Below are 26,279 nucleotides of genomic sequence, written 5' to 3'. Positions count from 1 at the left end.
TCAATTTTATTAATATTTCAAAGAAGCAGTTTCAGGTTTCCTTAATTATTTTCTCTTGGCTGTTTAGATTTCACCTTTCTCAGGCAAAGCAAACTTCTTTTGTCTGACTTTTATCTCAGGTCTGATAAGTTTATGAAAATGCTTTTCTTGCAGTGAAGACTCATATTAAACCATGAAATCACTTTTAATATGCAGCCTATAAATACAACTCTACAAAGAATGGGCATATAATTAACTGAATATTTTATCTGCATGTCAAATTGATCACATATTGAGACGTTTTCTGCCAGCATTTCAAATCCCAACTTTAGTGGTTCAATTTAAACACTGTCTAAAAATGACTGAAAATAAGTTTTGGCTAAATTCATTTTTGTGAAGAGGACACTTCTTAAGAGCAGGTGTTCTCTCCTGTGACACTAGTAAGCAATCCCACCTGTCACACTGCATGCTATAAATCATTGTACTACAAATCTATTAGCTATGATTTATATCTGGCCTGCCTTGTAAAAGCAAAGATGAAACAGTGCTTCAGACTGAATGATTTAATACACACTGAGCGAGTCTACTTTCTCGGAGTTCAGCCTCACTCCCTGTGAGCACGTGTTATTTTTGGGGAGGAAATTGGATTCTAAATTGAGAAGTTGCATTAACTCTTTCAGACAACAGAATGACAGGAACATCTTTCTAAATAGCTTCCTGGAGGCCTGATGGAGTATCCGCCTTTCTCCGGTTCTCAGCTTGCTGGCTGGAAGTCATTTATACACGGGGGAGACTCGGTCTTGCCTTGGCTTGGCCTCCCATCATTTCTTTAACGAAAATTCCTAGCTTTTTCTCTCATCCTTTCTTGTCTGAAGGCAGTAATAAACCTGTGATAATTTGTAAGATTTCATTGTTGAGGGCAACAATTGTTGCTATGGTTTCACAGCAGTATGTGATCATTATTGAGGTATTTATCCAATCTCCCACGAAAGGTACCACTCCCACATGGACCCTCACACACAATGATTCCCAAGTTGGGGCCACACACGTTTTCTGCATCTTTCTAGGACTGATGGACCTTACTTGTTGCATCTTCAAATAGTTGTATATAAAGAGAATATTAAATAATTTCCACTGTACATTTATTTAATTCTTTCCAAACATCATTAAAATTTTTAAAAGTATAACTCTGAGAGTGTCATGTTTGTGTTAATATCCATATAACAAACTGCAACTTTCAGACTCAAGAAGTACATGAAAATGCCATTTGGAAAACACAGGGCAGATTTAGTTGGCACTCTGCTGAGCTGCTTGTTGCTTTTGTTGACTTTTTGTCATCTCTAAAACTACCCTTTAGATAGGTTTAATTATGTCCTTTTTGGTTTTGCTTTCAGATGTAGGATGTGTCAGTTTAAGTGGGCAGAGAGAAGGCCCACTGTAAGAGCAGTCAGAGAGAAAGAAGGACACTTTAGAAAGAACTTAGGCTTTGGAAACAGATCTGAGTTTAAAGTCTCACCTCTCTTCTCACTAGTGTCTGGACGTTTATCCTGCAGGCAATGATAGAATGGGTGTGGAGGGAATGTTAACCCAGCAATCAGATAGGTGACGGAAACTAAAGTCAGGATATAGTATTTTTAAAGCATTGACTAGGTGTGTTAGGCTGTTTGGTGAACACAAGGGAGGGTGTCTTCCATGATGACATGCAGTCCGTGGACAACAGGGAGATTAACATTTATCTGGGATTCCAGCAAGAAAAAAATCTACGTGCAACAGAAGTATAAATAGTGGATTGTGGGGCCCACAAAGAGAGGTTCTGCTTAGAAGAGGAGGGGCAGAAGGGGGTCAGCTTTTTAGAAGAGTTGCCATCACAACCAGTTATGGATGGATGAGAGATGTCACCAGGTGAGAAAGGGAAGGGCACTGTGTGCCAGGGAGGAAGGTGCTCAGAGGCAAAGAGGGGCCAAAGTGAAATGTATGTGGCATTGGGGAGAACATAAAGAAGTCAGGTGAAACTGAATTGAGGAGTGAACCTCTCTCTTCCCTCCCTTCCTTCCTTCTTCCCTTCTTTCCAATTTCCTTCTTCCCTTCTTTACTCTCTTCCTCATAATATTCCTTCATCCATTTCTTTCATCCTTCCTGCAACAGTTACGTGCCAGGCACAGGGAATATGTGCTGAACCAGACATTTAATCTCCCTTTTGGAGCCTGGAGTCCACCCCAGCTGGGGCGGCTCTCCTTTCCTCAGGAATGTAGACTTAGGAGTTACACAGAGGATCAGCGGATAACTCACAGCTGGACATCCAGCTAGAAAGCAATTTCATTAGACCAGGGAAGGCAGACTCGAAATTTTGATCAGGAAAATTGCCATGGCACTGAAAAGACAGTGGGGCATGCGATTAATTGTCATCAGAGCTCAGCAAAATTATTAGACAGTATAAGGGTTGAGAGCATGAACCTGGAAGCCAGACCACCTGGGTTTAGCTCCAGTCCTTACTTGGTGTTTAACTTTGGGCAAATTGTTTAACTTCTCTCTGCCTCTGTTAATGAGTTAATACATATAACTTATCAGAAAAGTGCCTGGCACATTATATCCCTGGATAAATACAGGCCATGATTATTAAATTACACCTTCTAATATGCTAAAGAGAATGGACTTCCAGAAGAGGAGCCAATTGGCCCTATTTTTGTTGGAAACCATAGGTCCAATAGCTGTGTAGAAGTGAACAGCTTTTCAGGAATATAAGGGAGTCACACCTATTTACATCTTATGGAAACAAAGGAAATAATAGCAATTATTTAGCTAATCTGTTTACTGTTGTATTACTTTCCTTTCCAAACCTGGGAAGAAATTTAAATGAAAAAATATGCACATATTTACATATCAAATTTTAGAGGACGAAAGTGTTCAGCAATTGACAAATTTTGTTCAAGATTCAGAAGTGTCTTACAAATTGAAATCCAGGTCTTGGATACCATTGGGGTGGAGAGAGAGAAGCCCCAAGACACTCATCTTCTGTTTTTATTGTCCAAGTTCACGGTCCATTCACACAGCTCCTTTCGGTTGAGGCTGGTGGATAATATGTGACTTCCAGGCCAGGGGTGCTGAGTGGGTGTTTCCTAGTTGTGGGAAAAACATTATTTTCCTAGAGAAAGAATGTAAACAATCCCATTTTTCTGCACATAATGGTAAAAATAAGAGAGCAGTATATAGTGGGTAAAGAAATTATCAAAATGACATCAGTGTTCAAAGAGAAATCTCTGTATTTCTAGTTGGTTTAATAACTTCCATTTCCTTAATGGTCTGTCCTTTATAGCTGTTCAGTGCAAAGTTACTAATTTGAATGTTTATCAGGATGTGAAGAACGTCTCTGCACGTTCAGACACATTTGCATCGTTAGTGAAGTGATACAAAACCGAAAATTTTAGAGAGCTCATTATAGATTTTGAACAGTTTAACCTTCTTTAAAAACAAGCTTCAAAAATCTCGAATTACTTCTTCTATGCACAATGAGAAATGCTTTCTGTGATAAGAGTAAATAATTGAGCTTCCCAGTGTATTGTAATCAAGAGTCACTCTTTTTTTCTCAGCTCCCTGATGTAATTTTAAACCCAGTCACTTCAAAGAGCCAGGCATTTGAATGTTAACCCATTTTAAACTTGGTAACACCAAACAGGCATAAAGCATCCATGTTTCTTATTCTTAGTAAGTCTGTCCCTTTGTTCACTCACCGTCCTTGTCAAGGATCTGCCGAGCCTCACACGTGGGAAACCTGCCACCTGAGCACGGCTTCCCAGACCTTGCAGTCATGCTGACTCTGAGCCCAAAGCCACACAGTTTCCTGTGTCCCAGGACACACTACAGGAGCATAAAATCACCCCCACCAGTTCGCCCAGACGCAAAGGCCCAGCAGGGTCCACTCCACTGTGCCTGCGGCCTGTGACCATCACGTTGTTACTGAACTGGCGTGCAGACAGTCTGGACCAACTAATTAATAAGCCTAATGGAAGCCAAATCTAATTAATTACACAATACTGAGCTGTCCAAATGGAACTCCGCTAAAATTATGTAATGCGTCTGGAACATAAAGGATTCCTGGCAAAAGGAAACTAGATGTCAGGATGTAAAGCTCATTTGAGGTGAACCCTCTTCAATTCCTTTTGATCCCCCAGCTCCTGTGTTTCAGGCCTATGTCTTTTGAAACATGTGGCCCATTATATGAAAATCACACACACACACACACACACACAGGACAACTTTGCCTCATGGATTTAAAAGGCTGCTTTGTTTTCATCAATTTGATGTGACTAGTAAACTGACAAAGGACCACGTGGTGCATACAGACATGACAGCACCCATCTAGGATGGAATTAGCTGGAAGTAGTGTTCTATATTGCTTACCATGTTGTTGCATTTAATGCAAATTTTAACGAACATCAAAACTAAACGAGACACAGACATTGACACTTCACACTTGTCTGGTGGCAGCAAATTTAAACAGTTTAAAATTCAATGCCTAGCTGTTTGAAATTAATATGCCTAAAATTATTCCAGGAAGCTAGCTAAAAAAAAAAAAAACAAAACAAACAAACAAAAAAAAACAACTTCAAACATGTGCTCGAAATACATTGATCCATTTCTAATGGTAAAATAATATTGACTAGCTCAGTTATTATTCATACAGAATTGTAGAAGCAAGAATCACTTTTCGATAAATGAAGCTTCATATTAAAATGGTTACAAATACCTTTGTCACAGACTCCACAAGCTTTGTCATTTGGGTCTGTTTTTTTAAGAGAAGCGTAACGTAAATGACTTTAGAGAATGAAATATTTCAGATGCATTCTGATATTTCATCTTCAACAAACGTAGAATTTAATAGCATCCAAGAATATGCAAGGTTAAATGCATATTTGAAACTATTATCTATGAATGATACGATGAGAGGCAGAGGCAGTGAGGGACAGAGGGAAGTTCTGAGCAGTGGCAGACTTCCACTGGGAGATACACATAGTCAGACTTCAGGTAAGTAAAGACATTAAGGAAATACCACATTCACCCGATGGGCAGTGGTTGTTTAAGCTCATTTGTTTTTAAAGGTTATTTAAACTGTTTAGGAATTCTTCTGACAAGCCACATGTTGCTCCCACACAATAAGACGATGCCGGTTATTTTGAGTTTCATTGTGTGCTGGCAGACAGACCATCACAGCAATCCTAGTTTTGTTTCTGTCTCCATTACGCCAAAGTGGGAGCATGACTGATTAATTCTCAAGTTAACACCCTTGAAAGGTTTTTCATCATTTGTGCTATAAATCCATTCAAACATTGATGCTTTGGACACCAAATTATTCTCCCCACTGAATGGTGTGTGCTCATACAGTTTGTGAGTTTCAAAGATACTCTTTCATGTACAAATTCTAAATCTTGACAAATAATGGCTTTATGGATTACTCATTAGATAATTAATAGCCAGTAATATCTGTAATGTCTAACTATATGAAATGTACCAATAACACATAACATACAATTTTATAGTTCCCTTGTAATTATTTTAGTTTGTTAAATGATTTTTCATGGATGTTCTTATATAACATTTATTTGCTTTTTACATTTTTTTCCACCAAGAAAGAGATAAATCCCTTTTCTGCAGTAGCCAAATGTGTTGAGAGCAAAATAAATTTCCAAATAGAGGACTCCTTCCTTATCGTGTTTCGTCAGAGTGTATTTAATTTCATGCATGTGTGAAAGATGATAATGTGATTCCCGGGTACTAAATATTCCTCGGCCGTCCACACTCAGTCCTGTTATCTGGAATAAAACTAGATTAAACTTGCAGAATGGTGAATTACTGAAAATAATGAAGCTGAGGCAATTCATTAATCTTTATCTGCTTGTCTATTTTTTATAGCCTGGATGAAATGAAAAAATTCATTTGGGGGCCGATCAGATTGAAAAGGGTCTAACATGAAGAGCAAACATGGGGCTGAAAATGTTTTTTTTTTTCCTTTTTAAATTATACACAGCACCTTTTTCTTACATGCCTCTGTTTTTCTTTTAGTGGCAAAGCATTTCTATTACACTGGTTGAGAAAGTTCAGATGATTGCTGTAATCCTAGGATCCCTGTTCTTAATAGCGAGTGTGACCTGGCTCCTCTGGTCCGCCTTCAGCCCCTATGCAGTGTGGCAGAGGAAGGACATCCTTTTTCAAATCTGCTATGGAATGTATGGTTTTATGGATCTAGTGTGCATAGGTAAGATCGTGACGTTCGACGTTAACAAACTGTCAGTAATCCATTTCTTGCAGCTGTTCTGTTTTCATCAGTTGGATCTAATACAGAATGTTGTGGTTCATGTGATCTTGGTTCTCCAATTCATTACCTATCTGGGGTATGGCAACCTGGCCACTATTCTCAAAAAGCAGAGCATCTGTATTTCTAAGTAGTCTGAAAAAAAATTAACAGGCTAATGCCCATTTAAAGTGACATATTTTGCAACACAAAGAAGGAGTTGGAGAAATTATTTGGGGCGGGACTTGTAAGGATAGTCATTTATTTCTAAGGGATAAGGGCAAATAAATCCGTCTCACTAAGCTGGGAAAGTGTTGACTAATGCCAATGGCGATACTGTGCGTCTGGGGAGAGCACTGACACCTGGAGATCTTACATCCTCGCCTGGCGACTCAGATTCCCCAAGGGCATAAAGAGCTCCTTGGAAGGGTAAGAATTTGGGAACAGTTTTCCTTGCTTTCCTGTGCCTCTTTTTGCCACTTATTAAATTCATTGGCCTAGAAGAGAAAAAGGATGAAACATTTTAGCTTAAATAGACCCTACAGAAATGGTTACTTACGCCTTTCACTTGACCAATCTCTTGTTTTCCTTATACCATGTGAAAATGGAAGCCAATTCATGGGGCATTTATGCAGGTGTGTGTGTGAAGTGCCATAGGCATTGCGATGATGACCAGTTGGCAACAAGGGGGAAGACAGAGAGAGGCAACACCAGATTCAGGGGACTCCCTACCCTGATGTGGTTTACAGTTTAAGGGATGTAAAAAGAGCTGAGGGAGGCAGCCATGGTTTGCAAGGTATGGTCCCAGGACCACCCATGGCAGCACCAGCGTCTGCAGCAAGTGCTTTAGACATGCACATTCTCAAGACCCACCCCAGACCTGCTGAATCAGAGACTTCAAGGTTCCCTCCCCACCAGCCTTTGGTGTTTACAAAGATGGCCAAGGTGCTGATGTGCGCTGAAGTTTGAGAACCACTGATGAGGGAAGGATTCTCAACCTGGAATCCAGTGACTTGGTTTCTAGCCCTAGCCTCTGCTTGGACAGATCATCTTCATCCCTCCGTATTCCTGTTTTCTTGCCTATAAAAATGGGAATAAGCATCCTTAGCACACAGGCCTAACTAAAGGAAATAACTGTTGTCCAATAATTATGCTATTAACTGGAGGTTGTAGATTAAGAGTATCTAAATAAGTCACCAACATTAAAATACTTTAAATCACTTAAATCAGTGCCTCTATTCACTACAGCCTTAATTTTACTGGCAACTTTAATATTTTCAGTCTTTTTTTTTTTTAAAGAACTCTGTGCATTTAAAACATAAGATCAGCTTGAATTGCACCTCCTTTTCTTCTTTCCTCTCTTGTTACCAATACAAGACTAATGAGAAAGAAAAATAATGAAATTTCAGGCCAGAAAGAAAAAAAGAAAGAAGGGAAATGTCAGGAATAATGTGTAAACTGAGCAGATGGTGCCTGACTAATTGGACTAATCATGTATACGAACAATTTGCCTTAAATATGATAATGTATATGTAAGCATTTGGAAATTGGAAATCTCTATACAAATCTAATCTCTAGGGTATGGCTCTAAAAAAAAAGGAGAATTAATGAAATTATCCCACAAATTCCTCAATGCATTCAGAGACAGTGTTTGTTTTGTCTTGCAACATAGATGTTGTAAAATGTAGTATTTCATTGATATTGAAGGGAGAGATGGAAAACAAAAGAACCACTAAGCTCCCAATCCAATCTGCAGAGAAGAAATTCCAGTTGACTTTCTTGATATTACAACATGGAAAAAGACCATATATTTCTTGGTTAGGGAATAATTTTATTGAATTTCACAGCTTGCATTTAGGCTGAGTTATTCTATCTTAAATTTTGATGGCTAAGACCAGTCCTTTAATCAGGATTATTAGAATTCCGGTTTTAGGAGTACACACATATGAACTAATGATCTTTTTGACACTATGTGACATATTTGGGCTTCCCTTTTGAAATCTGAGCATTTGACCTTTCTATAAAGTCAAATTTCTAAGGAACAAAAATTAACATTTTCCTGGAGACACTTTGGAGAGTGAATTTTTATCTAAGTTTTAAATATTAACATACTTTTCGCTGTCTTTTGGCTCATCAAATCAAAGCCCCACCATTCGAGTTATTTTTAAATATTAAAATATTAAAAATATTAAAGAAAATATTAAAGAATTCAGATTGAAGAACATTGTTTATTTCACTTGGCAATCTCATTAATTAGTCTCTTTGGACCCATAGAAAAATCTTACCTTCTCCCAAGAAATGGGGATCTACTACAGTCAAGAAAGCAAATACACACAGGCTGCCAACAGGCAACCAGATGCTAATAGCCGGTATAGCTCCTGCTAACATTTCAAATTAATTAAAATGTCTCCTAATTAAACGTACACAGTAACAAAATAGGTTACATTGATTATACCTCAAATACAAGACTAGAATCAGAGTTACAGTGAAAAGCAGGTTTGCAGCTTTGAGTCCAATTTGCTCAGCTCAGTCCAATAAACTTTCTATGTGTCAGACACAGTGCTGAGTGCGGGGGATGCAAATAACAGCTGGTCATTTTCCTGCCCCCAAGGAGCTCCCAGCTACAGGGGCAGACAGACATGTAAGTGAGGTACCTAGAATTCAGCGGGCTGTGCACGGTGATGGGATTGTGCACAGGAGATGGTAGTTGGACAGCCAGGAGAGATTGACGCTGGCTGTTTTGTGCAGAGAGGGAATGGTTTCAGGGAGATTTCATGGCGAAGTGATAGCCAAGCAGGCTGATGGATGAAGAGGTGCTTGGCAAGTGGGAAGATGGCTCCCTTGTCACCACTGGACGATGTAGGATTGGCTCTCTATTCAGAGGGCTTTAAAGCGGTTGGAAACATGCCCCTATTCCTGTTCATCCAAGCTTTCAAACTTGTTTATACCTGAATGAGAATAAGCAGATTGACAGCTTCATAAATTTTCTTAAAAAATAATTCTGAAAATCCATAGAAGATTATTCTAGAATCAAAAAATATTATAATCCAGCCAGTGTATATAATGTTTAGGAAGAGATTATTATTGGACTGTTAAACAGAAATGTAAATATTTCTAGAAAATGTATTTACTTGGGAAAATGTACTTAGTTCCAGACAAAGTAAATCTGCTTGTTGTTTTCATTTATTATTAACCAATACATTGTCTGCTTTCCCACGATCCAGTTTCTTCTTGCTATTAAAGTTTTGAATTCTCCTAAGGGTCTGGGTTCTCTTATAGTTCAAATATCTCGATCAAGTCTGCCCAACAGAACTTTCTGCAATGATGAAAATGTTGTGCAACTGTGCTGTCCAGTACAAAAGTCACTAGTTACATTTGGCTGTTGCGCACTTGAAATACAGTTAGTGAGAATGAGAAACTCAATTTTTAATTTAGTTTTATTTAAATTAACTTAAATAGCTACTCTGGCTAATGGCTACCATAATGGATAGATTTCTACATGATGGAATGGTAAACGTGTGAGAGTTTGATGAACAGGTTTCACCTTGTCTGAATAGACCAGTTGTATTTCCTAAATGATAAAGTAGCTCTGTTCCCTGAAAGACGAATAAAGTGAAAATGAGTTCAAGACAATTAAGAGAAGGCTATTAAAGGTGAGCGGGTGGTGGTCAAAAGGTAGACAGAGAACCGTAAGAGGGAGACGTCTTAAGGAAGTGGGAGTACAAAGAAATATGACTTTACATATTTGGTGAGCTCTTTTAAATATTTGAATAGATGACATCCAGACTATGACTGTGCACTAGGAAAACTAATCTGATATAAAGGATTTAAATCACTGAGATGTTGTAGCCCAGGGGCAGTAATTTAGGGAGAAGTAATAATCACAGCAGGCTGCTGCTCTCGGCTCCCCCCTAAGAAGATTTGCACACTGGACAAAGGAAGATGAGCAAATTCAGAAAGGAAGCACAAATGCATGGGGGAAGGCTCTGGGCACAGGACCTGGTTCTCAGTTCCATATTTTGCACATTGAGAAAATAGAAGTTTGATATTGCTTCACTTGGCTATTTTTTGCTCCAGGCAGAGCAGCTGAAACTAACACATGATTTAACATTTTATTGATGTGAAATCTGAAATGCACATTTTCTTTTTTTTTTTTTTTACATTATATGAGGAAAAGTGAAGAAGTTTGACAAAAGAATTTCAGCGTAATCAGAGTCTTGGTTATGGCAAATGAATCCACACCATCGAGGATGACCAGTTGCCCATTTAATAGTTGTTTCCACCTAAAATGGTGCTTTTAGGTCATCTTCCTTCCTGTGGCTTGCTTTCAACAGATATAACCCAATTAGCATAAGCAAAGAATAATTAAGAAATGAATCAACCAAGGAAGAAAATTCTCATACATTCCAAGCAAAATATAAAGGATGTTAAAACTCTCCTCTGTTTAAAACTTTCCATGCTCTCTGGCGCTTCCCAGCATGATTCAGAAGTTGACAATATTTCTTAAAGTGTTTTAGGTGAAAAACATATTTACTGAGACTTAGAAAGAAATTAGCATTAGAATTGAAATATGCCATGATTTAGAGCAGGAAAAAAAAAATGGGTTTTCTGGAGAGCCCCCACCAGAGAGCCACCAATTCTCACGCTGTCACACAGGGTCGTCAAACATACAGATGAGTGTGCTTGAAAGGACAGTTGCTGGCAACTCCTGGGTCATTGTAGAGAAATAGCATTTTTTTTTAAGCTGCAAAATATTTATGAATAAATATAAAATGTATCAAATAATTCCAGGTGAAAATGTAAAAAGATCAAGAGAACAGTCAAGTTCACCACTCTCTAGGGTCCCTGAGGTACTGTCCTGCACAGAGGACTTTGTGGATGTCTGACACAGTAAGCTCTTTCCCAGGCCTGCCTACCGAGAGCCAGGACCACAGAACCCAGTGTGATCTGACGTGGGCCGTCTCCACATTGAAGACGCTTTCTCTATGGGAAGTGAGGACAATAGCTGTCGGCCACCAACACCCCCTCTACCTCTTCTCAGGGCTGCACCTTACCTCATTCAGAATTATCAGCAAGTTTGATCATAAGACTTCAAATATATGTAAAGTAGTTTTTTTTTTTTTGTTTTTTGTTTTTTTTTTTTGGTGAAGGAAGCTGACTTTCCATCATAGTCCGCCCCCTCCCACCCCAGTCACCACCACCACTACCAAGTCTGGGATCTGAGCCACTTGGATCACTCAGGAAAACAGAGCTTTGACCATCAGTAGGTCAGCATCCAGCCAGAGTGGGGATGCAGATGGCAGCCTGAGCGCCTTGGCTGGCACTGTGGGTGACAGCGGGAGGCGGAGGGTGGGAGGTGTTGTCTCTGTTGTCTCATTCTGAGTTTCATAGGAAGCATTCATGTGGATAAGTCTGCATGAATCATAAGGCACACGAAAAAAGCTCCACTTGAACACCGTTTGGAAAAATAACTAGGGAAGTCAATTAGCCCAGTGCTTCCTTTTTGAATCTCCTATCACAACTTTCCCTGCAGACATAAGAAGACTGTCAGCCATCTCTGCTCCATTTCCGGCTTCCGCTTCCTGATCTATAATTTGATTGGGGATCGACATCCCTCCAGCGTCTCAATTTGGCTACTTAGGAGAACTTTATCCAGCTGCTAATGTAGGGTGGACGGAAACCTTCTACTCTTGTCCAGAGTCCCGCTGGGTTTCCCTTCAAACTTCCTTCCAGGCGAGGACGGGCAGTGAGGCTGGCGTCGCTGGCTGGTCTGTCACCCCTGCAGCAGATTCGCATGCTCTCCTAGCTTGTTTGGAATCATTTCTCAGAGCAGAATTCCTTTATGAGCACAGATCATTATTTCCTGGTTTCAGAATATCTTAACCTGCTTCATGCCCCAGAAAATGCCCAGCTGCACTTGGAGTCTGATGCAACACGGCCGGTTTAAATCATGAGTGGCAGTCCATTCTCCAAATTGTCCCAGCCTAGGATTTTTTCCGGTTTCTGATTTCTGAGCACTCCCTCCCTTGGAGGGAGAGGCAGAATGGCCCCTTATAATTCAAAATTGCTAGAGGAAAAACAAATCTTTACCCTCTATATGTTTTGAGAAGTCAGCTGTTATTATCGCTTTACTCTGGAGGCACAAATTATAGGCTTTTCCATACCTTAATCATACTGATGTTTACCGATTTCTCTGAAGATTATTATCGTAGTTGGTTATTAGTGGGATTGCTGTCTTTAAAGGCTCGGGAAAGAAAATAGAAGGGAACTTGCTTTTGCTACTTGCCCTCAGGGCTGTGCCTGAAATGGTCTCTCAAAGTGAGTTAACTCATTAGGCCCCCTCCTGGGGGATAAAACCCAACGCCTTACTCTCCTGTGACCTTGTACAGTTCAAGTTCTTTGGGAGAAATGTTGACATGATTTGATTAGCCTAGCAGCAGACCAGATCTATTGTCATTACTGAGTTTTGTTTCCTGCCACCTCTCTCAACTGGGTCCAGCTTAGCCAAAGAAATGTTAGTCACCTCTTGGGCCAACATTCATTGACTATTTACTGCATCCCACGTCTGGAATGCAGGAGGGAGATATAAATAGTACAGGATCTGCTGCCTGTTTTTAATCTAAGAATGATTTTTACATTTTGAAATGGTTGACTAAACATTGAGATTATTTCATGGCACATGAAAATTATATCAAATATAAATTTCAGTGCCTATAAAAGAAGTTTTGTTGAAACGCAGTCATGTCCATTCATTTATGTGTTGTTAGTGAGAGACTGCAAACTCGTCAAAGAAGGATCATGATGTTTACATAGCCTCCAATATTTACTGTCTGGCTTTTTACAGAAAAGCTTCATCGAGCCTTGGAATAGAGCATCCTCCCTGCTCTCCAGCTGCTGGAGAGAGACAGGCAGGGAAATAAGCAATTAAAACACAGCATGGGAAGTGCCAGGAGAGAAGTAGATGTGAGAGCAGATGGGGGAAGGTTAATCATACTTAAGGTTGGAAATTCAAGCTGGAGATTTATATAGCAGTTGAAACCTGGGTGAGTGACTGGGTGAGAGGAGCGGCAGTTTGAGGAAGGTGGTGAGACACAGAGAGCAGGCAGAGGGAGGCGTATGGCCAGAGAAAGACAGAGCTGAGTCAGGTGAGTTGAGGAAGGACTTGGGGGCAGAAGAGCAAGTGTCTGACAGTGCCAGGTGCCTTATCAAGAATGGGTGAAATAAAGCCAAAATGTATCACTGTGCTGCAGGAAGACAGATGTGGGCATGAGGAGGGCTTTGTCCTAGGTGTCCGTCGAGTCCCTGGGACGTGCCCCGCCAAGTGTGCTTCCTTGGCTTCACACAGGAAAGAATTCAAGAGTGAGCCACAGTTGAGTAAAGGTAGATTTATCTAGACATACATACTGCCTAGAGTGTAGGCTGTTTCAGAAGGTGAGAGAAAGGCCACGAGGTGTGGGGGTTGGGTGCTCAGGTTAAAGTAAAAGTATACACTCCATAGACAGAGTGTGGCTGTCTCTCTGAAGAGGAGGGAGCAAGAGAGGTGGCCATGAGGGGTGCTGTTGCCAGTTTTTATGGGCTCGGTAGCTTCACAAGCCTACAAGTGGGAGGACTATTCCAGCTGCCCTGGGGAAGGGGCTGGGAGTCCCAGGAATTGGGCCATCGCCCACTCTTTGACCTTTTGTGGTTAGCCTTGGGACGGTCATGGCACCTGTGGGCATGTTATTCATCATGCTAATATATTACAATGGGTGTATAATGAAGCTCAAGGTCTATCAGAAGTCAAACCTCCCCCCATCTTAAGCCTACTGGGCATTGAATCTTCTGCCATTTTGGTGTTAATTGCTGTGTCATTCCTTGAATGGCTGTGCTCTGACCATCGTCTCAACTGGATTCGGCAATATGGGGTTGAATGTATAGACACAAGGTTACAGTAGGCTGAGAATGGCTGAGATAGGCAGAAAGGGGCTCCCAGTATAAGCTGATTTATAAACTTGGCTGAGAAAGGACACAGGTATGAGGGTAGAATCTAGAGAGATGTGTGTGGAATTCAGAAAGGTTCTGTTTATCTGTTTTAATGGCAGAGTTAGGTTTGAGCAAATGCTGAGAGGACAGACCCAGATGAAATTGGAAGAAAGATTAAAGATCCAGTTGGGAAGGAACAACCTGATGCCCCTGAGATACAGAGATGGAACCCAGCCTGCAAGGAAGTGGTCTGTCTTGCACAGGATGCGTCCCCATGCCCGTGAGATGGGCAGGTGGGAAGAGAGGGTGGGTACAGTTGGACATGGCTGCTTGTGCTGCTCCGGGAGAATAAACTGAAGGGCTTCCTTGCAGATCTCCTGTTTCTCAGGCAAGTAGGTAGTTTGAGTATCTGTTGAGACAGAGAAGGAACAGTGTGGGGAAGGGAGTCTGAGGGGAACATTAAGAATAATAATCAGCTGTCAGGGGCTTTGGGGAGAGAAACTGAGCTAGGAGACAGGAAGAATCACTGGGCATGACTGAGTGAGGCTGGGGAGGGCTGGTTGTGTATTGTCACCCATTAGAGTTGGGGAGTAAGTACAATGTGGTGAAATGGTAAGGCTGGGCTAGCAGGAGGTTTTATACACAGAGTTGCTGGAAGATCAGCAGTGAGATCAACATTGCCGTTCACCTCGAGTGGTGGGAGTGGGATCACAGGATGGGGTGTGGTTTCTCAGTGGCTCGGGAAGGAACCTGAGCCAGAAAGAAGCTGGAAGACTGGGGAAAGATTGTCCAACATAGGGGCTCAAAGTCTTCAGGAGGTGGAATGGGGCGCATTTGTTGAGATTAAGAAAGTCGGTAAGTGAGAAGCGCTGGAGGAGTTTGTTGTCAGCAAGGGTGGTGGAGTTTCAGAGCTTGCAACTGGAATGGTTTCTGGAAGGGAAAGGCCTGGGCTGGGGTGAAGGTGGGACAAGGGTTAAGCAAGTCAGAGCATAATCAGGTCATCCACATGGACCTGAAGGGTGTGGGTCTATGGGGCTGAGGAGCTCCAGGAGTCAGGGCACAAATCATCTGAGATGGCGGAAGCTGCCGAGAGGCCAGGAGGGGACATCTTTTGTGGCTGCACTCTGTATGCAAGCATGCATGCGTGCGTGCGTGTGCACGTGTGTGTGCCTGTGTGTTTGTGTTTTGTTCAACTTTACTCCTTCTTTGACTTGACTATTTTCCAGAAGAGTGATTGTGTGATTTCTAAACACATGAGGCTCAGAACAATTGCAACAACTTTAGAGATCCGAGTACATTCCTAGGCAACTCTGAAATTAAGTTATCAAATAGGCCAAGTCAACATGGAAATGGGAAGTTTTCCTTGAAAGAGAGAGCAAAGTAGACTGTGTGCTATTGGAAACCATGACATGAAAAGGCAGTTCCCTTAACCTAAGAACCTAGAGATTGTTTTTCAGAACTGGGACCCACCTCTTTGGGGACCTCCTGGCTTCAGATTATTTTGCAGCAAAGAACTTTCTCACTGAGGAGAGTGTGAACATGATCACTTTTCTAAATGATGCTCCTACATAGAACACAGAGGATACAGGACTGTGGGTGTGCTGGCAGGGTTCCTCTGGGGTCATGAGGAACCACAGAGATGAGCATAGAAACGGAGCCCATATATGCCTTCAACTGCTTCCAAGTATGTGAAAAGGAGGTTTTAAAAACTGAATCTCCATTGATGGCTAAGATCGTGTTTACTGTGATCCAGGTAACATTCTAAGCACTTTACATCAGTTTCCACGCTTAGTCTTCTCAACAGCCCTGTGAGATGTGGGTGTTCATCTCCCAGATGAGAAAACTAAGGTACCATTGACTAGTTCTTGGAGGTAACACAGAAGAGGGACCCAAGATTGGACTCCAGGCACTGTCACTCCAGAGCCTGTGTAAAAATATGTGATTCAGTTAATTCTACTTGTTATTTGGTTTAAAAAAAACTCTCCTTATAAGCTGAGCTTGAATAGCTAATTTACAAAATGTTGTCTATTCAATAAAGTGAAACAATGTCTTTAGGTTGTTGTCTCAAACACCTAAGGCATGGTATCAGCAATATATACTTTTTTTTAACTACTGATTTTAGATTAGAAATAGAGAAAAAATTTCCCTAAAAACCCAAAGTAATGATCTATTTAGTGTAGTCTTTATTTATTCCAATTAATAGAACCAAAAACATACAGAAATATTATTAAAGAGAATGAAATATTTAATATACCATACCAAAAGCCATTTCTCTCTCTTTTCATTGTCTAAGTGAAACAGTTTCTTGATAAGAATTACTAGTATTAAGAATCACATCTCAACCTTGAATTTTCTTGCTAGATCACAGAATAGAATGTTATGGAAACCTAAGGTCTTAACATTTTTATATTCAGGCTAAAATTTCATTGATATTTTCAATTAAAAACCCTGAGAGAATTAGAAATTTTACTTATGCTTAGATGGCAGCTTTTGTTTATATTTTTACCCATAGCTTATATGATTTAAGAGAAATGAAAAGCAAAGCCAACAAAAGTGAAATAGCCTATGTCAGGTTACAAAAGTAAACAGATTTTAATTAGATATTTCAGTTAAATCTTTTAAAATGTTGTTCTCACCCCATGAAATGGGACAATCAATACATGCATTGTCAACTTGAAGATTAATGAAATCACGACCTGCAAGTTTGCAGTAGATAGTTTATCCATTGGAGATGAAAAGGAAAATTAGATGTACAGATTTCTACTTGCCACAGAAAAAGTCCACCAATAGCCCCCTTCTAAGGACTAGCTTTGGTTCAGAATGTGGAAAGCAAATGGAAATCTACTAAAGCAGATTTCCAATCCTTAAAGCATTAATTAACGCAGAAGATAGACATTGATAGGGTTTTCAACCAAATATTGTTACATTGAGGTTTACAGAGTTACTTACTTTATAAGTTCTGAAGGTCACTGCAATCTTCCCATCTCCTGTCCGTCTCTTAGGTGTTAGGCATGGACCTGGGCATTTTGTAATTATCTGGGTTAATGATTGTTTGACTCAAGCAAACATTTGGTGATTAGGTCAACGAGAGGCTGCTACCATTTACAGAGGCTGAAAACAAATCCTTGTAAAGACTTTTAGCTCTTCTACTTCTTCTAGGCTGTGTGTGTGTGTGTGTGTGTGTGTGTGTTTTGGAGGGACTAGGGCAAAACCCACTGTTGAGAAACGTGGGCTCAGATCCCTAAACCCTTTTCATTTCCAGTCTTGGTGTGTATATTTTAGTCTGTCTTTGTTATCTCAAGGTGTTACTCTAACATATGAAAGAACAATATTTGAGACCTTTTGTGTTTTAACAGCACTGTCATCCCTAGATAGAGTCAATCTTGTCATCCTTGAGATTCCAGTGATGGTCACTCTTCTCTTTCTTATTCCTTCTCATTTAGCAAAGATTTATTGAGCTCCTGCTCTGTATCGGTCATTGAAGTAGGAAGAGGGTTCCTTCCAGTCTTCAGGGAACACATGGCTGATTGGAGTCACAGAGAGATAATGTTCTGTTTTATCCCAGATTTGCTAAGTAGACAGAATTAGCAGAATTCAGTGCCCAGAGGATAGACTAGTCTAGATGATACAGGTTTCAACCTAACTGACTTGGGGGATGGTCATGAACTGAAACAGGGATGGCAGGTTGAGAAGCAAATTCAACCTGTGTTCAGACCTTCTAGAAAAGACTGCGCTTTCCTCTCTGGCAGCTGGTGAGAGGTTATACTCCACATTAAAGTTTGCCTTTGCCATCCTGTTCTGTTCCCAGGCCAGGATGCCATCAGCACTGAAGACCCAGTGCTCTTTGAATCCAGGCTGATGACTGACTGCAGATTTCACTGAGGGAGAGGAAGACGTAGAGGGTGGCAGTGTCGTAAAATCAGCACCAGGGCTTTTCTTGTGTATTACTTAGAAAAAAACAGTCATTTAGAGCCTTAACTATTATGATAATCATTTCGTCATGTGTGCTGTTCTCCACTTTGGGGGTGGGTGGATTAGCTCATCTATATTTGGACATTAGCCAGCCTCTAGTGTCAAGTTTCATGTTGTGGCAAGTTTCTGAATAATTTGTTGTCCTTATCACATTATTTTGCACAGAAGATTTTTTTTTTAACCAATGCTAATGATGATCTGTATCTGAACCCTTGAGCTTTAAACCCTCATGACCAGCCTGCCATTCTCAACCTGGTTCTGGGAGTGGGGGAAGATATAGATACATATAATATTCAACAAAACAAAAATCAACTCATCTTTTATAGATACAAGTGCATTTTCTGTAGGATATTTCTTTTCATTATTTGTTCTGATGGGCAGCATTGGAAATATGTGTTCACAAAATCCCCATATATGATCAGGACATTGTAGTTCCCAGAGGCCTGGGTTTTAGACTGTCAACTGATGATAGCTTTCTTTGGTGAACTTAGTGGTTTTTCTGATGGAATATGAATTGTCTTTCAATCTTTATATCTCTAAGTTTTATATTTTTGTTTTTTTGTTGTTTTTCTGATATTTTTCTTTAAGCTTCATATATAGTTGAGTCTAACAAAAGTAAACATCCATTATACATAGAAATGACTTGCGGTTATTTCTTCAAGATTCATTATTAACAAAATTCAACAATAGAGAAGTGCCTTTTAAAGTGATTACCATTGCACTTACATCTAAGTCCCCATAGCTGTTGGGCATTTGAATGACGGGTGCCTTAAGAAAATGTGCCAGGAGAATTAATGTAACTTATTACATCCTAGCAAAGATTATTCCAGCAAAGGGGATCTCAGGCCACAGTCTTGTTTAGTTAACCCTCTTTTGGGCAACCACACTCTGGTCTTCACCAAGTAGTAGTGGGAATTAGGAGTGAACAATGGAGCCAGGTTGTGAGATTGACTCTAATCTTCTCTAATTTTTTTGTCTTAAATGAGATTAAATGGGACTCAAAGTCACCATCCTGCTTCTGGTGCACACTGACTTTTCAGAATGGCACAGGCTATATTTATAGAGTTTGGTTATGTGGAAATGTCACTGAGAGAGGTGGAAAGAGAGAGAGAGGGAGAGGGAGAGGGAGAATGAGAGAGAGAAGAATGTTGGCCAGGGAAAATGGTTTAATTTAACTGAGAAATACTGGACATTTTTGCAGTCAAGAGCCTTTTCTGGCCAAATATCTGCTGTGAGCTGGGAGTTCGTTGGCATTCCCAACAGTGGTGGTGACTGAACTGCTCACAGGCATTTTGCCTTTAGCCATTAACCTATGTTACCAGGATCTTGCATTTCCTGGGAAAGCTCAGGTTGGTACAGATTTCCAGATGGAGTGCTCACCACTGATGGTGTTGCCTTCATATAAGACTCCACAACCCTTTTCTCTCCTAGGATGGGGAGGGTTGGGAGGGGCAGTTTTATTGGCACTCCTAGAAATAGAACAGTGTCAGTGACACTCAAGGATATTAAAAGTGGCAACTAATTGTGTAACTTTTTCCAAATCATAGTCTCTGGGACTTAGTTTACTCATATTGTAAATAAGGGTGATGTAGTTTATATACTAGGTCCATCTTGTTCTGTTTGAGCTGCTGTAATGAAGCACCACAGCCTGGGTCACTTAAACAATAAACATTTATTTCTTAAAGTGAAGGCAGTGGGTAATCCAAAGTCAAGGTGCTGGCGTATTAAGTCTGATGAGGGCTCTCTTCCTGGTTTGCAGACAGCCGTCTTCTTGCTATGTCCTCATGTGATCTTTCCTTGGTGCGCACACACACACACACACACACACACACACACACACACACACACACAGATACACGCAGACACACACGCACACACACGGAAAACTTGTGTCTCTTCCTCTTTTTATAAGGACGTTAAACACCCTCCTGACTTTATATAGTTCCAATGACCTCCCAACGATCCTACTTCCAAATACCATCATGCTGGGGATTAAGGCTTCAACATACGAATTTTGGGGAGATACATACATTCAATCCATAGCAAGATGTCTCTCAGTTGGTCATTCTATGTCTAGGAGAGAATGCTGTAAGTTGGAAATTTAGCATGAGTAGGATTGCAGCTCTCAAAATAGACAAGTTTTGGGCTTCAGTCTCAGAGCTGATATCTTCACAATGTTGGACGATTTGCTAAATCTCTCTAGGTCTCAATTTCCTTAACTGTGAGACTATTCAATACTAGTATCTGTGTACAGGGTTGCAGTCAAGATTAAATGAGAGTCGTGCATGTGTGAAGTACCCAGCACAGTGCTTGGCACAGAACAAATCCCTGATAAAAATATTACTTTTTAAATTATGAAAAATAGCCAGATCTATTCAAACAAGAACCAAGATTGGCAACACAAGAAATGAAATGATTAGACTGGTGGTTTGGTAGTTACTATCAAAATTTGTTTATATTTGACCATATATTTTTCAAGCCTCGGTTAATTATAATATATCATTTGTCTGTATTGAAATAAACATAGACAAACGGTGTGTGCATGTATCTGTGTGTGCACACACACACAGATACATGCACAAATGTGAACGCATGTATGTGTTTGCACACACACACAGATACATGCACACATGTGAACGCATGTACCTTGATAATCTTCCCATTATTTCTTGGGTAACCAGCTCAGTTCCTACTACCAAGAATTTCAACTAACACACCACTTCCAAATTTAGGATATACTTATATAAACAGTGTGCTTTTATTTCAGTGAAACCAGAAACTATTTAAACCTGCTCTTTTGTTAAAGATTATTCCCTAACAAAAATGTTCCTTTGCACATCAGTAACGGATGCTCCAGTTAAATGTTTCTGACAAGAAAATGATTAGAAGCAACCAACCAGACATACACAGACACATACACATTCTCAAGCTGCAAAATGCCAGATTCCCATGAATCACACCTTGTTGGCATCTTTGCCGTTAATAATGTAACAAGTGTCATAAAATATTTAATATTTACATTTTATAGTAATTATCATTGCTTTCCCCTTCAGGGTTAGTGGCTCAGATGAAGAAGTAAATCTAAGCCTGTTTTCATGTGACCTGAAATGTCAAGGTGACAAATTCATTTTAAGGCTTGACTTGAGGTATTAGAGTGAAGGCTACTGGACGAAGCGAACTGGTCAGTTATGAAACCGGAGGGGACTGATCATCAGTAAGAAAGGAGAGCTGCAGGATGTTCAATAGCTGGATTCTCCACACAGGAACTAGAGTTAAACGAATTGTTACCTCTGGATTTCAATGATCACAGTAGTCAAGACTTCTCATAACCACTAGTACAGATGACTTTTGCTAGAAAATCTAAAGGAGAAAGGGGAAAAGTATACATTACAGAAGATAACTTTGGTGGTGGGATGGGGTTCCTCATATTTCAGTAAAATTTAAGCCTCTAAATGGTGAGAAGTAATTCTAAACATTCACAGGGAATAAGGCAAAACCTAAACATCCTTCATAACTTGAATACAATTCAGAAGCAGCACATGGAGCTGGAAATTCAGGACGTCTACGTCTTCATGAAAACTTCAAGTAGTTGTCTTTCTTTAAAATAGGTTCAAAATGTACTATGAAGACCTATGGGATTTATTTCTGCAGGTTGGGTAGATTTATGTATTTAGAAAAGTGCTACCAGGAATATGTTCCCAGAAAATGACTTTGAGCTCAAGTGAATGATCTGATTGCTGGCCTTTCAAAGGAAATCAATAAAAAAAAAAAAAAAAAGAATAGGATTCTGTGAAACGAGTGGTTTCCCCTGGTGAAGCCAGGCCCCCATCACTGCACTTATCCAGAATGAACCTGACACAGACTATAATGGCTTTGTGATTAGTGTGAATGAATGTTCCTCACCACACAGATTCACTATTGATTTTTTAATTAATAATAATGTCTTATATTTACATTAGTTATCATCTCCAAGGAAATCAGAGTGCTTTATAGTTGATGAATTCCAATTTATCGTCATACCATTGTGCTGAATGTATAGATTAGGAATTCCAGTTGCATTTTAAGGAGGAAAAAAAAAAACCCAGAAATGCTAAATCATTGTCCATGGAGACTTCAGAAAGCTAAAATTAGAATTATCAGTTGAAATCTGGTAGTCTTGACTTATAATTCTGGCTGTTTTCCAAAAACATCTGGTCAGTTGGATCAACTCTGATTATTCCTTAGGAAAAAGGAATCAAACAATTATTTGAATTGCAATGACTAATAGAAGTTTACATTTCTTTTAAAAATTTTGGGGATGTACGTAACTAGGTTTAAGACATTTTTATTTATTAGACCACATGCATTTTTAGTGGCCTATGTTAATATCTTTGGAATGCTCTTAAGTCACGTGTGTCAGAAGTTTACCTCCTGGTAAGGGAACGATGTAAAACTTGAATTCTATTAGGTAGGTGTGATTTTTCAAAGGCTGGATATCTCCATTGCTTACCTGGCATTAGTTTAGCCGACAAAAAAAGAAATAATCTCCCCAACAAAAACATGTTCAAAACCCTTACTTGTACCTATGGAAAGATTACGACCATTCTTTCAATCACCCATTCCTCCAGCCTTAAAAATGTGAGACTGATTTTCTTCCCCTTCTTGCATTACAATTTCTGTTAGTTTTTCCTCTGACAGGTTGGTTAGTTTGTTTCTCTGTATTCTGTTTCCTGCTGCCCCTCTGCTCCTCAACTACAATGTCATAACCTCCGTATTTGTCTCCCCTACTTCTGTTGTCTATTCCTCAACACATCTTAGGTCAATTTTCCTGATAAATTCTCTGTGACTTTTGAAATTATGAATTATTCCGGTGCACCAAAAGTATACAGGATAGCATGTTAAACATTCATTCACTACCCAGATGAAAAAAAAAATGTGACATTAGAGATACACTCAAAAGTCCTCTTTGAAGCCTCTTTTTCATCTTTTTCCTTCCCCACTATCACGAATTTAATGATTATTCTTCTCATGCGCATTTTTACATTTTTACCATATATAGACTGTATCCCTAAAAATGTATAGTATTTCTTCACTCCAATTATTTATATTTCTGAAATTTTCATTTTTTTATATGGCTTTAAGATTTCCACTGTTATTTTAAGATTTATCCACATTAGTGCATGAGAGTTTGTTCCCTTCTTTTTTATTGCTTTTGTTCTTTGGGTCCAAACACTACAATTTTTCCATTCTTCTCAGGATGGACATTGAGACTGTTTGCAATCTTTTTTCTCAAATACAAACAAATATGTAATAAACATTTTTTGACATACATCCTTTTTTCTATTTATTTATAAGTGTTTCTCTAGGACATACACCCAAGGTAGATGAACGTAGGACCTTCTCATTGTCAATCTTTGGTTAAAAAGCGGTTGTTACCAACTGACACGCCCTGCATACGTGCCACGTTCCATCTTAAGAAAAACTTCATTGGCCTTTCCATCAGCTTTCAATGGAATTTCAATTCCTTTGAAAGAGAAGCACCTACTCACTTTTCTATCTGAAGGGACCTCCCCGCCAGGGACTCCTTTTTGGGATGGATCACAAATTCAAAAGCTTTTGGACTTCACGCTGAAATATGTGTGAAAAACGCAGGGCATCTTAAATGCCCAAAGTATGTTCCGAGCCATAGTGAGCAAGTAAATTATGCTCACGATGGCTTGACTGTCTGCCTGGTAGGGCATTCTCATTTCTGAATATTGACTACTCCTGTGCAATATGAGTAATAGCTTTCCATTAGGCATACTATTTGAGAAGTCAGAATTCCATGCTTTAGATCATGATGAGTAACTGAGAACTGACCATTTCTTTAATCTCTTGTATGCAAAATAACATACCCAACTTACGAGTATGACCAGACATTTTTCTTTTCTCCTTGAATTTTAGGTCTCATTGTCCATGAAGGAGCTGCAGTTTACAGAGTGTTTAAGCGTTGGCGAGCTGTTAACTTACACTGGGATGTATTAAATTACGACAAAGCCACAGACATCGAAGAAAGCAGCCGCGGAGAGTCTTCCACAAGCAGGACTTTATGGTTGCCACTGACGGCTCTACGGAACAGGAACTTGGTCCACCCCACACAATTAACCTCCCCAAGGTTTCAGTGTGGCTATGTGTTATTACATCTGTTCAATCGGATGAGGCCCCATGAAGATATGTCAGAAGATAACAGCTCGGGGGAGGTTGTGATGAGAGTGACTTCAGTGTGACAAAGTTAAGAAGGTGCGGTGTGGACCCCCCTGCACATTTTGGAATGTAATTGCAATGAATGGCAAAACCATAGCACTTCTAAAAACACACATCTATGAACTTTTTAAAATTTATGCTTTTTATATGAACATTTGAATTGCAAATACATTTTTCTGAAAAAATAGAGTCCTCCTGTTCTTTGCTTTCTGATTTATCACATCTTTTATAAGTTGGTACTTGAAATCATTATACATATTATTTAACTCTACTTGGTTAAAAGAATGATGAAAGTTATCCTTAAGGTCAAAACTATTTTTTCTGGCTTGTTTTAAATATATTTTTATCAAACTTTTTGCTCCATGTGTAATTTTTCAAGCATGCTACAAATGGGGAAGAGTTTTAGGATGCTGTAGGCAAGTTCCAAAGTGCCTCTCAAGTGCGAAGCACAAAGACGTTTCTGTGAGGCTCTGCACTGGTCCTCGTCATACCTCATGCTGGTCAGCAAACTTGAGCATGACTTTTTTTGTGGGGTGAAATAACCTGTCACCAGGAATGCTAGTTCTAGGAATTATAGCTTGTTTTCTAACTTCTAAAACAATACAGAGAGCTTACAGAAAGATGATTGGTATAAAATAGTTTTACAGGCATACTTTGAAGATATTGTGGGTTCAGCTCCAGACCCACAATAAAGCGAGTCACCAGAATTTTTTGGTTTTCCAGAGCCTATGAAAGTTATGTTTACACTCTTCTGCAGTCCATTAAGTGTGCAATAGCATTACTTCCAAAAACACAATGTACTTAAGTTTATTTAAAAAATCTAAAAAAAGCTAAACATCAACTACACCTTCAAGTTATAATAATAACAGAAAAGATCACTGATCACAGATCATCATAACAAGGATAATAATGAAAACATCTGAAATGTCGCAAGAATGACCAAAACGTGACACAGACACAAAGTGGGCAAACGCCGTTGGAGAAATGGTGCCGACAGACTTGCTCTGCACTGGGTTGACCTAGACCTTCAATTTGTGAAAAAACACAATGTCTGTGAAGTACAATAAAGTACAATAAAGTGAGGTGTGCCTGTACTCCAGGACATATCACATAGGCAGGGTGTCCTGCATACTTATAACCCTAAAAGCTCACCAAAATGTTGCATCATTTCATGTGTAATAACACTGCCTCACCCGTGCACAGCCCTCTCATAGACATATCACAATTATTTTGGTTAATTATTAGTGCATTGATCTCTATGAGTACCATCGTATTAGCTTTTCTTTTTGTAAAAGCTTATATTCCTACTTGATCATTTAAACACTGATTCTATTACTTGGTTTAATGAAGTCCTTGGAAATACATTCTCCAGCAGCAAGAAGTGTTTCTCTTTTACTAGATAAGTATTTTTCAAATGAAAAGAGGAAAGGAAAAATGAGGCTATTGACTCCCCAGGAACAGGCTGCTAAGTAGTGATACCTGGGGATTTTCCACTTTTTAATCCTCCTGATGGAGGTAAATGGAACATGTTAGTCGGCAAGGGCAGAATAGATGAGGAGGTGGTGGTTATGCTTTCCTTAGAAAGGTGGGCTGAACATGTAGGTTGTTTGAAGTAATTGATGATTAGATGTTAAAGCATATGAAATAAAATGGTTTACATTCTATTTTCTAAAAATAACCTTTGAATGATAAATAATAGAATAATGTGTATAGGCAGCATTGTGATTCTTACATAGCAAATTCTACCAATATTGAAATTATATGTTCTCAATTAAAAAACCTGTGTCACAGGTGAGTTAAGGATGTGACAATTCGTAGAAATGTGATGGAAAAATCAGGAAGTCATGAAAGAAGGAAA

The 26,279-nt window shown here is 39.6% G+C and overlaps 1 protein-coding gene across 1 annotated transcript in view; it reads left to right on the top strand.

Annotated features, from left to right (window-relative positions):
* MARCHF11 (membrane associated ring-CH-type finger 11) overlaps positions 1 to 24,327 on the top strand; it is a 108,654-nt gene extending 84,327 nt beyond the window's left edge. The window contains exon 4 of the mRNA XM_064484627.1: positions 24,122 to 24,327. Coding sequence (XP_064340697.1) covers positions 24,122 to 24,202 — 81 coding nt within the window. The 3' untranslated portion in view covers positions 24,203 to 24,327. The remainder of the gene's footprint in view (positions 1 to 24,121) is intronic.
* Positions 24,328 to 26,279: the final 1,952 nt, after the last annotated feature.

The sequence above is a fragment of the Camelus dromedarius genome, chromosome 3 (genome assembly GCF_036321535.1).
Source record: "Camelus dromedarius isolate mCamDro1 chromosome 3, mCamDro1.pat, whole genome shotgun sequence".
NCBI lineage: Eukaryota > Metazoa > Chordata > Mammalia > Artiodactyla > Camelidae > Camelus > Camelus dromedarius.
Note: the sequence above shows the minus strand (reverse complement) of the source record. Positions and strands in the feature narration are given on the sequence as shown.